The sequence below is a fragment of the Muscardinus avellanarius genome (assembly GCF_963383645.1).
Source record: "Muscardinus avellanarius genome assembly, chromosome: 9".
Lineage (NCBI taxonomy): Eukaryota > Metazoa > Chordata > Mammalia > Rodentia > Gliridae > Muscardinus > Muscardinus avellanarius.
The window spans coordinates 5,163,038-5,178,497 of record NC_137795.1 but is presented as its reverse complement, the minus strand read 5'-3'; the positions used below and the strand labels follow the sequence as shown (position 1 = coordinate 5,178,497).

General features: G+C 55.4%; 1 protein-coding gene across 4 annotated transcripts in view; it reads right to left on the bottom strand.

Annotated features, from left to right (window-relative positions):
- Positions 1-15,460, bottom strand: part of CRHR2 (corticotropin releasing hormone receptor 2) — a gene marked incomplete at both ends in the record, with an annotated part of 39,775 nt that overhangs the window by 14,547 nt on the left and 9,768 nt on the right. For 3 of the 4 annotated variants that reach the window (XM_080701399.1, XM_080701400.1, XM_080701401.1), the window contains 2 exons: positions 9,073-9,198; positions 9,286-9,388. In XM_080701399.1, the coding sequence (XP_080557525.1) occupies positions 9,073-9,198; positions 9,286-9,388 (229 nt within the window). Of the gene's footprint in view, positions 1-9,072; positions 9,199-9,285; positions 9,389-15,460 lie in introns of those variants that run through there. The other variant, XM_080701398.1, reaches the window with a different exon arrangement.

Here is a 15,460-nt window from a genome sequence, read left to right as displayed (position 1 = left end):
CTCAGGCACAGCCCTGGACAGAGGAGAGGAGGAGTCCCCTCAGAGGCATAGGGGATGGGCACGGGAGGCTGGGGGGCAGGTGGCCAGGCCATCACTGTGGGGCTGGATCCAGCGAGGTGGGTGCCTGTTACCACAGCAACACAGGTGCTCCTGCTGAGGATCGATCCTGACGGTGTGCGGTATGGCCTGTCAGGGGCATTAGGGTCTGGATGATGCGGGCAGGGTCCTCTCTTCCAGGGCTCTAGTGTCCAGGAAGCCTGGTCCCAGTCCCTAGAGTGGCCCTGGCCTGTTCAAAGCCTCTAAAGCAATGGGCTCTCCCGCTTTCAGTGTCAACACTTTGATAATAGCTCTTGGTTCAGGGGTCAACTGGGTTGTATGAAAGCCTGTCTGGGAGACGGGGGCCTATAATCTGGCTGTAATTTTGTCTCTGGCTGGCTAGGTAACCATAGCAAAGTCCCTTGTCTCTTGGCCTCAGTTTACCCCCTCCGAAAAAAAATACTGTAAACTGGTTCCCAGGGATGCTCTTGGTATCTCAGATATGCCAATTATTTGTTGTGTGGTACTTCTCAATTTATAAACGTTAGAGCTCCCCCAAGTCACTGGACATACCTATACTATTTTCAACCCTGAACATACCTATATTATTTCCAAGTGCTCTCTAGATTGGTACCTCTATTTCTGATATTCTAGCTGGTGAGATATGGACCATGGGATATAAGCAGTGGCCGTTATGGTGAAAAGGGTGCAGGAGACAGGTTGAGCAATGGGAGAAAGAGGGAATGAGTCATATGGGGGAGCAATATGATCCTTGGATATCTGGAAAGAAAATGAAGAGAGAAGGTGATGGCAGAGAGGTGGGGAGGGCTGGAGGCAGTATTTACTGAAGGAATGAGGTCAATGCACACGCCCAGAACTTTCAGCACCACGGACAGCTAAAGTCCACCATTGCCTGCCCAGATTCAGCCCCAGTTGCTCACCTCCGCCAGGCTCACATTGGGCTGGGATTATTCTCTTGCTGAACCCTGTAAAGAAGTCATGCTTTTCCATCTGGCCCGGAGGCTCCCTGCAGCAGGACTTTACCCTCTTTTGCACAACAAGGCCAAGGTCCTCTCCTTCTGCCCTTTCTTAAGTGCTGAACAGAGCTGAGCACAGAGGCTCCTCGGGATGGACCAAGGCTGATGCTGTTGCCTAGGTTACTGGGGATCTCAATGAGGTCTAAAGGCTCAGTCAGGCCAAGAGGCCAGTCCGCCACCTTGGATCCCTGGACCCCACTAAGCTGCACTGACGGGAACTCCGGCCACAGTAGTCCAGCCCTGTGTTGGAGAGCGGGTATCAGGCTTACTAGCAAACCTATGGTCAGCAGCCTCCAGACACCAGGTCTGGATGCCTTGATTGTTCCAAGGTAAGCACACTAGAAACTGAGTTGGTGGGTATTTTTGGGGGGAACTTAAGAATGGAAGGCAACTTCTCCCTCATTTGGTCGGCGGGGGCCCAGTGAAGAAAGGAAAGTGACATGCCTCGTGTAACGGTTTGGATTTGGGATGCCGCCCAGCCCTCATGGAAATGGGATGGCAATGTTGGAAGCGGGCTTGGTTGTAATCTCAGTGAGGATAAATTCACTCTAATGCATTTGGCTGAGTGGTGAGCCAGCTCTGAAGGGTGTGGCTGGAGGAGTGGGTCCCTGAGATGCGGCCTTGGGGATTATATATATGGTTCCTCTCCTCTTACTTGCTCTCTCTTCCTTTTGGCATCCATGATGTGAGAAGCAAACCCTTATACTCTAGCCAGGTATGGTGGCGCATACTTGTAGCCCCAGCATTTGGGAGGCTGAGATGGGAGGATCGTGGTTCGCAGCCAGCCTCAGCTCCTTAGTGAGGCCCTTTGCCACTCAGTGAGACCCTGATTCAAAATAAAGAATAAAAAGTAGGGCTGGGGGTACAGCTTGGAGGTAGAGTGCCCCTGGGTACCATATAGCTCAGTAGTATAGCATCCATGGGTTTAATCCCTAGTACCACAAAAACAAAACCTGATGCTCTCCTTTCTGCTTCCCACATGTCATGCCCTGAGATCTGCAGCCCCTGGCCTCACAAGGACTGAACTCCAGTATGACCAAGGAAAACTGTGAGCAAGGAAATCTTCCTTTCTCTGTGTTGCATGCTCAGGTCTTTGGATTATAGCTGCAGAAATGCTGACGAATGCATCTGGGGTCACCCAGCAGTGAAGGCAGAATGAGAGCTCTCCCCTGGAGACACCCCTTCCCCCGGGACACCCTGGAGTCAGTATCTCTAGGAGGGGGAGGCTCTCCTTGCCCCAGAAGATACAGCTGTCATGGCTCCAGTGTGGCGCCTTGGGCACTTAATGTCCAGATCACCAAAATAAAGTGCATTGGGGGCCAGATAACCACCCTTAGTCCCCTTTCCGTCTGGAGTCAGAGTGTCCCACATCTGAATCTCTTTCTTTTCTGGCTTGGTGCTTTGCATTCTACCTCCGGACCACATCTTCATTCCCTTTTTATTTTTCGGTTTGAAACAGGGTCTAAGTTGCTGAGGGAGGCTGGCCTTAAACCTGTGATCCTCCTGTCTCAGTCTCCCAAGTACTGGAATTACAGGCATGCACCAGCACATCTGGCTTGTCAGGAAATCTTTGATCTTGATTTTAAATCACCTTTTTTACCTTTTGTGGAAAAGCTCTCCTAGCTAATCCCTCCCCCCTGCCTGGTTTCCATACCTGGACCAGGCACTGATTCTGTGGGGCGTGGCTAATTGCTTTTCACCCCCACTTAAGAGACCACGGGGAGGTGTGGCCAGAGCTGGGCCGGGCCGGGGCCAGTCATGGTGGCAGTAGCTCATCCCCCTGAGCTTCTAGAACAAGGCCTGGAGGTGATCGTGGGAAAGTGGGACTGGCTGTTTCTGAGGCCCACCATGAACATGTCTGTCTTGAACCCATCACAACACATGGTAAAGATGACATCCCCCAGGCTCAGAGCCAGCCTGACCTACGAGGGTACTGTGCTGAGATACTGGGAATCTCCCATTGCCAAACCCACACACCGGGTGGGAGAGGCCTCTCAGGGGCCATCGCCTGTGACACCTCGGGTCAGGAGACTTTCTTTCCATTTCTTCCACACTGTGTGGCCACCACTCCCTGGGCTTCAATGGTCCATTTGGGTCCCTCAGAAGCACTCAGATTCCTGTTTGCACAAGACTTCTGGCTCACGATGCCCTGACATCCTGGAGTAAGTCTATACTTGGAGGAGAAAGTGGGGAAACTGAGTCACAGAGGCACTAAGCAGTGTCATGAAGACTTAGCTGGGTCCGTACAAGGGTTGGGTGGAAGCCAGCTCATTGTGTGAAGTCGGTGCCTCCCCAAGAGAGCAGCCCAGGAAAGGGGGTGCCTAGGGCCCCTCCCTCCCAGCCAGCTTAGTGGCACTCAATGGGCCGGTCACCATGACACCAGCCTGCCAAGGGGGGAGGAGAAGGTGAATGGGGGACCCCAAGGCAGAGGCTGATCTGGAGCCAAGAAGCCAGGCGAAAGGTGCCTTTGGAACTCCACCTCCGCCTCACTGAGCCCAGAGAAACTGACCCTTCCAGTACCTGAAAGGCTGACATAGGACGAGAGCAGGTTTGGGGCCAGCCTCAGCAACTTAGTGAAAGCCTGTTTTCAAAGGAAAAATAATATAGGGCTGGCGGTATAGCTTGGAAATAGATTGCTCCTGGGTTCAACCCCCAGTGGCATGTGCACACACACACACACACACACACAAAAAAAAGCAAGGCCCATATCTACTCACTAAGCACAGAGAAACTGAGGCCCAAAGGGCAGGGCAACCTGCCCAGGGGCAAGAGGAGCAGTCGGCAACGTGACCAGAATTAGAAGCGGCTCTCCCCGCAGCTCCAGTCAGTAAGGTCCTCCGCCACGTCCTCCCCCCACACCAGTGGCAGCCCTCGAGGGCTTTCTAGGAGGCTTTGGGGACCAGGCCTTCTCAGCCCAGAAGGACAGATGGCCGCTCCCCAAAACAACATCCGGGAGCCAGAGGGACACAAGGCCCGCCATGCCGGGGTGGGGTCAGCCTGTCCAAGTGCCTGGCTCCCCGGGGGTAAGGCTTGGCCTCCCTTCACCCCTGCCTCTCGGGGCCAAAGAGCAGCTCCTGCTCAGGCAGGCACACCTGTGCAAGGCCCCTCTGCTCCTGCATTCCCACTCCAACACAACCAGGGCCTCCGTGTGTCTCTAGAATGGGGCTCTGGAAAGGGGGGACCCCCTGCTGTCACATGGCTAGGTCAGTGGGGTGTCCCTTCTTCCCCTACAAGGTCAAGGAGGGCAAGTCGCACCCAGTGATCTGAGGAAGGCGCGCTGTGTCCTGGGAACCTCCTTCGCAGCCCCAGAGGCCCTGAGCACAGGCGACCAGAGCTGCCAGAGAGACGGGGAGAGAAGGGACAGGGAGGGATGGTGAGGGGAGCTTGGAAGGGGAGGTGGCGAGAGGGAGAGGAAGGGTGGGGAAGAGAACACACAAGAGACACTGAGGAAGACAGAGAGGTAAACATGTAAAAGGAGACAGAAAATCTACGCGGAGACACAGAAGGTAAAGAGAGAAGAACGCACAGAGAGAGGCTCAGAGATGGGCTTGGAGAAGTCTGTGTGGAATGGGGGAGGAGGGAGGGGGTTCTGAACTCCCCATCACTGCTGGGCGAACCTACTTCCCGATCCCTACAGACGGGGAGACTGAGGCCCAGGATGGGGATGGGCCTTGGTGCAGCTTGTACTGTGTGTGGACATTTAGAATTGATTCTTATCAGCAGGGCGTGGTGGCGCAGGCTTGTAATCCCAGCATTCAGGAGGCAGAGATGGGAGGATCACTGTTCGGGGACAGCCTCAACTACTTAGTGAGGCCCTTCACAACTCAGTGAGACCCTGTTTCAAAATAAAGAATAAGCCGGGCGTGGTGGTCCACGCTTGTAATCCCCGCGCTTGGGAGGCGGAGACAGGAGGATCGCGCAGGTTCGAAGCCAGCTGTGTTGGCTCAAGAGACCCTGTTTCCAAATAAAAATATAAAAATAGGTCTGGGAGTGTAGCCCGGAGGTAGAAGGGTTTCCAGGAACCCCAGTACAACAACAACAACAAAAAGGAAAGAAAAGAAAAGAAAAGAAAAGAAGAAAAGAAAAAAGAAAAGAAAAGAAAAGAAAAGAAAAAAAAAAGAATAAAAAATAGGGCTGAGGGTGTAGCTCGGAGGTAGAATGCCCCTGGGTTCCATCCCTAGTACCACAAAAAAAAAAAAAAAAAAAAAAAGAGAGAATTGATTCTTGTCATCTAGAGTTTGACCTGAGTCCTGGCAACCTTCAGGGAAAGGCAGAGGCCATCCCCTCCTACTCCCACCACACAGCTGAAATGCCATGTCCCCCACTTCCAAGTCTTGAGCCTGGGACCCGGAACGCCCTCCCTCTTCCCATCAGACACATCTGCCAGAGGGTTAGTGAGCTGCGGTCCATTGAATGGAGGCAGAGAGGCAGGGAGGACTGTGGCCCCAAGTCCCGGGGTGCTGGTGCAGGGGGCAGAGGCTCGGCTAGCGGTCAGGGCTGCAGGTGCCAGCAGGGCCCCTCGGGGGGAGCAGGGCTTTCTCTCTGGTTCAGCTCCACCCTGGCTTCTTGGCCTGGGACCTTTCACTCCCTTAGTGATTCCTCAAATCCTTTGAGCAAATCTGTTTCTGCAGAGTCTGGGTTTGAGTTCAGACATTTACCTCCCCCATGCCTCAGTTTCCCCATGTGTAACAAAAATACTATGCTTCCGCCATTGGACGGTGTAGGATTAATGAATCAGGCAACAGAGCAGACACATGGAAGCCTGGGGTGCTGCGGGGCACACAGGAGCACGGGGTGGTAACTTGGATCTGGCGTGCGCTTCCCTTCCCTCGCCACCGCTGCATCTGGAAGTGGCCTCTGGGGGGATGAGCCGGAGGCTCTGTCCTCCTGGACCTGCTCCCACGTCCTGAGAGGGAGAGCCGCCAGCTGCACGTCCTGGACAGCGCCACCCGGCGCCCTCTAGCGCCTCCGTCAGCGCATCTCCACTGCGCTGTCTCCTGTGTGCCCGCTGTCACCAGGCCTCCTGCTGCCCTGCCAATCTCAGTGTCCAAGGTCCCTGGCAGCAGGCCCCTTCTCTGTGCCCAGTCTCTGCTCCACCCAGAGCGGCTGCAGTCCCTCCTGAGCTCACCTAAACATTGACCTTCCTGGTCCTGGAGGACGACAGTGAAGTCCCCCAGGCTGTGCATCTTATACCCTCCGTACTCTTCTCTGGTTTCATCTGTTTCTTTCTCCACACAACATGCTGTGTTTCACGCAGCACTCACTATCCCCAGGCACAAAGCAGAACCCCATCTCTGGGCCTCCCCTGTGCCCATCACACATCCACCTGCTAAATCCAACCTGCAGTGCAGCTGGACAGCTGGCCTCCAGACCATCTAGGGCAGGCAGGCGCCTTCCTTCTGTCCCTCTAAGCTCTCCTCCTGGAGGTGGGGTGCCCCATGCTTAGTAATGGCTGGGGGTCCCCTCCTGCACTGCTGCACAGAAGCTGGAGAGCCCTAAACAAGTGGCCCATGCCTCTGAGCCTCAGCATTCTCGTCTGCCATATGGGCACGGGAGCAGTGTGCAGCTCCAAGGCAGGGTGGGGCGATGGGCACAGAGCTCTCCAGGACATCAGTGCTGGGTAGTTCTGGGTAGTTTTGTGGCAGGTTCTCTGTGCTGGGCTGAGCTGAAAGATGGCGGAGACCGCAACCTAAGCTGTTCTCTGCACCCGAAAACGCCAGCCCTCTAAGACACGAGGCATAACAAGACTGGGGAAGGAAAAGGATCTCAGACGGTGCCCCAGGCTTCTCACAGGAGCAGGTTTCTCCCTGGGTCCTTCTTTCTCCAGGAAGGCAGCAAAAAGGTAAACAGAGGAGGAGGCTGCAGCCGGCAGGTAGATGGAAAATCAATCTCACTTCCCCGTTACCGTCAGCAGCTCCTTCCGTTGGGGCTGCCCGCCGCCCTCCAGCCCCAGGTACTGGTTAATGGCAATGCTCCCGCACCCCACAGGCCACTCTCATTCCTGCGCAGTGCAGGCAGCACTCTAGTCCAAGAAAATTGTTCATTAGGCACCAGAGGCTAATTGCCACCACATCTACCAACCTCGGTGGTGCCCAGCTTTATTCGGGTTCTCATTTGGCTTGATGGGAGGGAGCAGACTGGTATGTGTAGCCCATGGCTCCCTCCCATCAGCCCCTCTCTCTCCCCCATTAGGAATATATCACTCTGTATCCATTTTGTCTGCTGCAGTAGCAGATGAGGGCTCGATGCAGCACCCATGCTCTAGCTGGCACACAGTAGGTGTCCAATAAACTGGTTGAAAAATACTATGCCCAGCGGTGCTCGGAAGAGACCCAGACTCTACCCTCGGGAGTGGGGTGAGGCTTCCAGGCTGATGAGGTGAGCGGTGCACAGTCCAGGCTGTGAAGAGTGGGCCTCAGGTTCACAGGCTCTGGGTTCAGGACTTTTCTCTTCCCATTTGGCCCAGCCTGAGTTGGGCATACTGATCTTCACTGCCCCCATCCACAAAGCTCACAGAATCCCCGAAGTACAGTTTCATAATGTTGGGACTGGGAAGGCATTCCTTTTGCTTGGACACCTCCCAGGTCGGGGACCTCACTTCCTCCCAAGGAGAAGTGGTTTTTTTTTTTTTTTGTGTGTGTGTGTGTGTGTGGTACTTGGGGTGGAACCCAGGGGGTTTTCTACCTCCAGGCTATACTCCCAGGCCTATTTTATACTTTATTTGGAAACAGGGTCTCACTAAGTGGCTGAGAGCCTTACTAAGTAGCTGAGGCTGGCTTTGAACCTATGCAATTCTCCTGTCTCAGCCTCCCAAGAGTGGAGATTACAAGCGTGCCCCACCACGTCCGACTAGAAGTGTTTAAATCATAAAGAGGAAGCATGTTCTCAATGATAAATCGCTCCCAGCAGCCCCAGTACCGGAACCAGCACCTTCTGGGTCCATGAGAGAGAGAGAGCGCGCCCCCAGCTGGTGCAGACAGGGGAGTGCAGCCTGGCACCAGATACTGGCACTCCAGTGGGGCCTTCTACCATTTCTCACCATGAAGGCCTCACATTGCTGGGGTAGGAGTGCACAGATGCATGTGTGTATGTGTGGCGATGGAGGAGCTGGCCTGCCGTTCAGATGCAGACACAGAAAGGGCTTGCTAGCAGGGCTCTAGGATGAGGGGCCTTAGGTAAACAGCCCCCCATGGAGTCTTAGGGGGTGCTTTGCTGCTAGGGTGAGACCAGAGGTGTGCAGGGTGCTCCAGGGAACCAGTGATGGCTGTCCACAGCCTCTAAGACCTCACACCTGGCTCCCATCAGACCCTCCATCCAGAGCAGACTCCATCTCCACCTGGAAGCTGTGTAACTGTGAACCCCTCTTCCCTACTGTGGAGCCAGCCTCTGATTTGCAGGGAGGCAGGAGGGCACAAGCTCTTCTCCCTGGGAGATGAGGGTGGTCCTAAATTAGAACCCCTCCCCCATTACCTGCAGCTGCCACGCGGGAGGACAGCTGCCCACACCCCTGACTCACAGCCGGGACATCCAGTTAGGAAAGAGGTGACCCGCACGCTCCAGCTCAGCTCGCCAGCAACTACGCCCCGCACGCATCCCCTACAGACCAGCTCACCCATCTCCCTCACCTCCTACCCGCCTCTCCTCTCCAGCAGTAGAGTCTGGCCGCCAAACTCCCGCGGGGGACAGGGGCTGGAAACTTAGCGTGTATATATAATGCGCCCTGCCCTGGCTCCTGGCTGGGGCGACCGCCTACGCAAAGAGAAGGAGCCCTAATGGGGAACTTCAGGCACCGGCAGGTGCAGGAGCGGTTTGCCCCAAAGAGAAAGAAGTATTCCCTTCTCTCCTTCTCGGCCGTGTCCACTCGGGGCGCGGGATTGCGGGTTAGAGCCTCTGCCAGGGGTTCGGCCGGAGGCGCGCCCCCACATCCCCGACGCCAGGTGCAGCGCCCTCCCCGCTCCCGACCGCCTTCCCGAGGCCGGCGCGGACCCGAGCCACTCACGGGTCGTGTTGTACTTGATGCCGTTGAAGGACTCGGGGCACGGCCTCTCCACGAGGGCGCCGGCCGCGCTCCGGGGCCAGCACGTCCCGATCTGGTCCCAGGTCGCGTTGCAGTAGGAGGAGGGACCTGGCGACGGGAGAGCGGACGCAGCTCAGAGGGGTCGCGGGCGCGGGGAAGGGGCCGCGCCGCTCGGGCCCCTGGTCTCCCGCCTACCCTCGGGGTCCAGGGGCAGCCCCCAGCCGTCCAGGAGCAGCTCCTCGGCCAGCGCCAGGCTGCAGTTGGCCTCCAGCAGACCGTGGAACAGCGCGGCGTCCATCGCGCCCCGGGCGCCGCGCGGGGAGGCAGTGGGAGTGGGCGCCCGGCTGGCGGCGGGAGCGGGGCGAGGTGACGGCCCGGGGGCGCAGGTCCCGGCCCTGCCCGCCCACTCCGGCCGCCCGCCCGATCTCCAGGAGCGGCCGAGCCCGGACCTTCGCAGAGAGGAGCCGCGGAGCCCGGAGCTGCGGGTCCACCCGTTCGCCACCGCCAATGGCGGCGCCGGGGGCGGGGCCGGGCGGCTCCTCTCGGCGGGGCTCAGCCTCCATCCCCCTGCCCGCCCGCGCCACCCCAGCGGGAATTGCCAGGGTCCCAGCTCTCTTCCCTCCCACGTCGGGCGGAGGGCGGCAGGGCTGGCGAGCTCGAGGCTGGGGTGGTATGATGGTCCCTTCCGATGGAGGATGGCGGGTCCCAGAACTGCAGACGCAGCGAAGGGCGCCCTGGCACCCCCCAAGGAACCCAGTGAAGTCTCCCTCACCGAGGGACTGCTGCCAGCCAAAGTTGGGTGACTCTCGCTGGAGTTTCTAATCGGTATTAGACGCTGGAGGGGTTAGGGGCGCGGGAGGCACCCTCCTCCTGCAGCCACGCGCTTTAGAAAAGCCGCTGTAGTCTCTCGGAAGGAAGGAAAGGGGCTGAAGGACCTTAAGGGAGGCCGGGAGGCCACAGAAGCGTCTAAATAGATCAAGTGTCCTGGGTGGTTGAAGACCTGTGCACCGCGTGGGAGCTCAGCCCGGGAGGAGGCTCTGGAGAGGGGAGTGGGTGGGTGGCTTCCAGCAATAGACAGGAGCCAAGGACACTACCAGGTCTCCCACTTGGGTGACTCAGGGGACAGTGTTGTCATTTATTGAGATGGGGGAAGTCTAGGGGATAATTTGGTTGAAATTGTCTGGAAGACGTCAAACTCCTGGGTCTTAGTGCCCTGGGTACCACAAAGAATAAAGTGGGAGGTGAGGGTGTGCTTCTTTTCCTCCAGGCTGGGGCAAGGCCACCTGACTGGCTTCTGCACCAGGAGAGGGGGAAAGTCAGACCTCCCGGTAGGTGTGAAGACGCTAAAAACCTTTACAGGGAGTTTGCCCAGGCCTCCCGGGGGCTGCTTGCCTGCTAATTTTTGGGGGCCTGCACCCTGGGAATGCTCGGGGTGGGCCTGGCGCCCATGCCCACTATGCAGACTCAGGCTCTGGGAACAGGGCTCTGGTTGTGGCCTGTTCTGCTGGTGTCTTCTCCATCAGGGAAATTCTCCTAGAATTTCTCCCAATCCAGGGAAACTCTGGTTCTGAGATGCAAAGTGTGTGTGTGTGTGTGTGTGTGTGTGTGTGTGTGTGTGTGTGTGTTTACTTTAGAGGGCAGGGTGAACTGGGATCCAGTCCCAGCTGGGCTGGAGACTCCAGAACCTGTTCTGCCCCCCTCACTCTATTGGGAACTGAAGGTGCCAGAGAAGGCTGAAGGCCACCCTGAGCCAGCCCTGGGCTCTGAGCAGGGGCGGCCGAGTGCAGGCCGGGCAGCCTGTGTGGTCCAGTCTCAGCAACATTGATATTAATGCTGATGTCTGTCACTGGCCAGGCAGGGCGAGCGAGGCAGCGGGTGAGTGAGTGGTGAGGCCAGGCCTGGAATCTCTCCAGCTGCCCAGGGCAGGGCTCAGAGCGGCCAGCCAGGCCCTCTGCTTCCTCAGTGGATAGTTAGGACACTTGGCTCGGTGCGGGGCAGCTGCAGAGGAAAGGCCCTTGGTCTCCATAACTCACAGTGCTGGCAGCTGGGAAGGATGAGTGGTGTCCTGAGACTTGATCCTGACTCCAGCCCTAGGCAGAGTCCTATTCCTAGTTCCCAGACAGAGCTGTGGCCCTGGAGGCCCGAGTGTGCCTGGCTGGGACAGCCTATGAGTTCCCTGGGAAAGTCTCCACGCACCAAGGAGGGACTTCACTAGATCAGGACACCTATCTCAGGAGGTGACTGCATGCCAAGAAGGGCTCATCTTACATGCAGGTTTCTGCAGAAGAGGCTTGGGCTGGGTGACCAGGATCAATCACTCCAGCTGGAAGGGCACACGTAACAGTTTCCTCTAGGAAGTGACCACTTGGGCTGCAGAGTCAAAGGTCACTCTGCGTCCTGAATGGGCAGTCAGGTCCCGAGCATAGCCTCGCAGACCCCACGTCCCCGAGTTTCCAGGATGTGGGGCTGCTTCTTCCTGGGTCTTTTTTTTTTTTTTTTTTTTTTGCGGGTCTGGGGATGGAACCTTGAAACCAGGTCTCACTGAGTGCAGAGGGCCTCACTAAGTAGCTGAGGCTGTCCGCAACCACGATCCTCCAGGTCTCAGCCTTCCGAATGCTGGGATGACAAGCGTGTGCCACCACGCCCGGCTTTTCCTGGGTCTTTTTATTAGAGGTACCATTGTCTGTTGCTTTAGATGCGACAGAGAGGGAGCTGGAAAAGGTAGCAGTTTGGGAGCAGATTGATTTTAGAGCTCACTGTAGTGTTTGCAAATAGGTAAACGAGGAAGAAATTGGACAGAAACAAAGCTTTCCTCAATTAGATTAACTCCAACTACACATAAACAAAGGCCGAGGCCTTTTTGCTGACTAAGCCAGCCAGCAGAGGGGCAGGGAAGGCCTCTGGGATGGAGGTGGGTTCCCGGTGATGCAGGTGGTCCTGTCACAGATCCAAGCCAGGCATGGGGGAGTAAGGGAGAGGTACTTGGGAAGCCTGCGTTGAGACAGGGACAGGGCAAATAAGATCAGGGAAGCAGAAGAGCCCCATGTATCATAAGCAGCCTGGGCAAGGCAGGTGCCTCAGCTGCCCATGGCCCATGTCTTGGCCACCTCCGATGTCGGCTACAGTGGACAGCTTAGACACACCCACTGCACAACCAAATGCATGGCGTCGCCTACACATGCAGGGCACAGACCTCACTGTCCCCATCTGGACCATATCACGCCCATTCTCTTTCCTTCCCTTTCCACCAAGCAAATGTCAGCTTAGAAAATGGTGTAAGGGACAGTGTGTACCTTTGCGTCTCTAAGGGGAGACCTCTGTTAAGACTGCAAAGACAGGGAGTCTACTCAGGCAGAGCTGGGACAAAGTAGTAGGGTTACCTGGGGGTGGCAATGGGGTGTGCCACTCCAGGGGGTCCGAAGGTATCCCTCCCTTCCCTGTGGTGCTGAGGACAGTGCTCCCAGGCCAGATACCTGCCCTGCACCTGCTCCAGTCAACATTCTCATGGCTGTAATTGAACTTCCTGACAGCACAACTTTGAGGAAGAAAGATGTATTTGGGGCCCACAGTTCTGGAGGGTATAGTCCATGTTAGGCCAGATTGTATCTGTGGAGCTCAGGCCATGCTAGTGGGAAGAAGGAGAGAGGAAGAGGGGAGGAAGAGAGGGAGCAAGAGGAAGGGGGGAGAGGGAGAAGGGAACCTATAGATAAAGTTCCCAAGACACCCCTAAGGGCCGCCCTCCCCCAGCCATGCTCCATCTGCCTATGTTACCACCCAGTAAATCCATTCCAGTTATTAACCCATCAACAAATTTATCTACTGATGCAATCAGAACCTTCGTAATTCAATTATTTCGCCTCTGAACATTTTTGCATTGCCAATATATTAGATTTTTTTTTTTCTTGTGGTACTGGGGATGGAAGCCAGGGGCCTTCTACCTCTGGGCTACACCCCCAATCTATTTTATATTTTATTTGGAAACAGGTCTCACTAAGTTGCCGAGATCCTCACTAAGTAGCCGAGGGTGGCTTCGAACGTGCATGATCCTCTGTCTCAGCCTCCCAAGTACTGGGATTACAGCATGTGCCTCCACACCCGGCCAATACATGAGATTTTTCAGGAGACATTCTATATCCAAACCTGAACACTACACCCATCTCACTCCACCTCAGGACCAAGGAGGAGGTGGTGTCTTCATGTCCAGTCATGGGACCAGGCTGTGGGCCCAGACAGGGCCCTCAATGACCATCCAATTCCCCATGTTCATTTTACAGATGGGCAGCAGGATGCCCAGAGGAGGAAAAAGAGCTTCCCTCTCCCATCCTACCAGGTTGCCCTCATCTCTGCAGAGGCCCAGCTGGGCCTGACTCTTCCCAGTGGCAGGTGAAGAGATTATTTCTACAGCTACGATCATCTTACTCTTCCTCCCAAGAGTGGCTCCCCGTTGCTCTGAGGGTGGAGCACATGTCTTTGGAAGGCAAAGAAGATTCTTTATGGTCACCTGTCCCCGCCCCCATCCTTGTTCTCCTGCTAAACCTGAGACGACCTTCAGAGCGCCTTGTCATCGCCCGGGTTGTCTGAACTTTGCATGTGCCCTGCCCGCCCTTCCTTCTCTGCTCTCCAGTAGCCCAGCCCACTCCTCCTCACCTTCCAGCACATAGCTAAGCTCTCACCTCCGTCCTGCCTGGCTGGGTGGCCCTTCCTGGCACCCCTATCTGCCAGGGAATAGTTTCTGTCTCACCTAGGTTGATGATTTTGGGGCTGGTCCTGTTTACGAAGTGTCCTCAGCACCCATCAGAATGCTCCAAAGCTTGGGCTTAGTGATTAGAACAAATGCTTTGTCTCCAGAGCTGGGGAGAGCCCAGGGCCTGTCCCCCAGGCCTAGGCTTTCTTCCCATGGGTCCAGATGGGCTGTGTATGTGTGTGTCGTCTGTGTGCTGGACCAGGAAATGATTTCAAGAAATCCTTAGATCCACTTGGACCCTTGTATTATCTATGGCCAGAATAAATACTCTACCTCCCAACATATGCCCAGTTATTTTTCGGCTACAGGGAGATGCCTCTGTGATGAATACATAGAAACGGCCCACTAAAAGCCTGCCTGAAGTCGTCACTGCGCTCATGATTATGTATAATTTGTATTTCTCTGGGCCTCAGGGACACGCAATTGAATTGGTCAGTCTTTGATTCATGGCCTCTTGTCATGATCAGCCCACACGTGGCCTAACTTTATTTTATTTGGGTCTTTCCTTTTCTGGAAGTGTGTGTGTAGCCTGATTGTAATGAGCCACCCAGCTCCAAACTGATCATTACCAACACTTGCGTATTGCATATTTGTTTGCACACTCTTTCCCCAAGGAAGCATGCTCTTGACGGCTGCCTTTGTCATTCTCCTGCTCTTATTCTTCTCTCCCCCACCCTCAGTTTTCTCACATGCGTGTATGTCTGAAATCGAAACAGTGGTGTTTGGTTTTACTTGTTTCTGAGTTTCTTTTTGTCATTGTGCATTTTCTCCATTAGCTGACACCAGAAATGGGGCCACCATGAGGTGAGGAGGCTGAGAAAGCATTCCTGAGGCCCGCCGGGTTCTGACAGCTCTCGGCACTCAGGGTGTGGCTGATGACAGGTGGCAGTCCCCATCATGACTCTGAGGCTGATCGCAGCGATGGGGTGTGTGAATGCTTAATGACGCGGGGAGGTGTTCACGCTGAGTTCTTAGGGGGAAAATAGATTATAAAACTGCAGACATTCAGCCAGGCATGGTGGTGCACACCTCGAATCTCAGTACTTGGGGGCCTGCGGCAAGAGGATTGGAGGTTTGAGACCAGCCTTAGCAACTTAGTGAGACCTTGTTTCAAAATAAAAATTAAAAATAAGGCTGGGGATGTAGCTCAGAGGTAGAATGCTCCTGGGTGAAAAGAAAAGAAAAAAACAAAGAACAGCATGAGATGCTATGGACCCATAAACTCCTGAGGAATATATTATAATAATTCTTTGGGGTGTGGGATAATGAATACTTATCGCCTTCTGTGATTAAACTTTATGTAAACAATTTTATATAAATAATAAATGCCTTTTGTCAATCGATGAATGACATTAGAGGTTGGACAGGGAAGGCCTTGTTTCTGGAGAGGCCAGGGCCTCTTCTCTGGACTCAGGGGTAAGAGGATGGGGAGCTTTCGACTAAGGGGACAGCAAGAGGTCTGCAGCACCTGCTCAGGGAGAGGGGACAGAGGGGCTGTGGGTATGCCAGCAGCCAGCGTGGCCTAGGACAGGCAGGCAGCGTGGTAAGGGAGGCTGGGGCCTTCCTGAGGTGAGGACATGTCCCCAGCTGGGTGTCCCCACTGTCTCTTCTCTCATTCATCCTCCA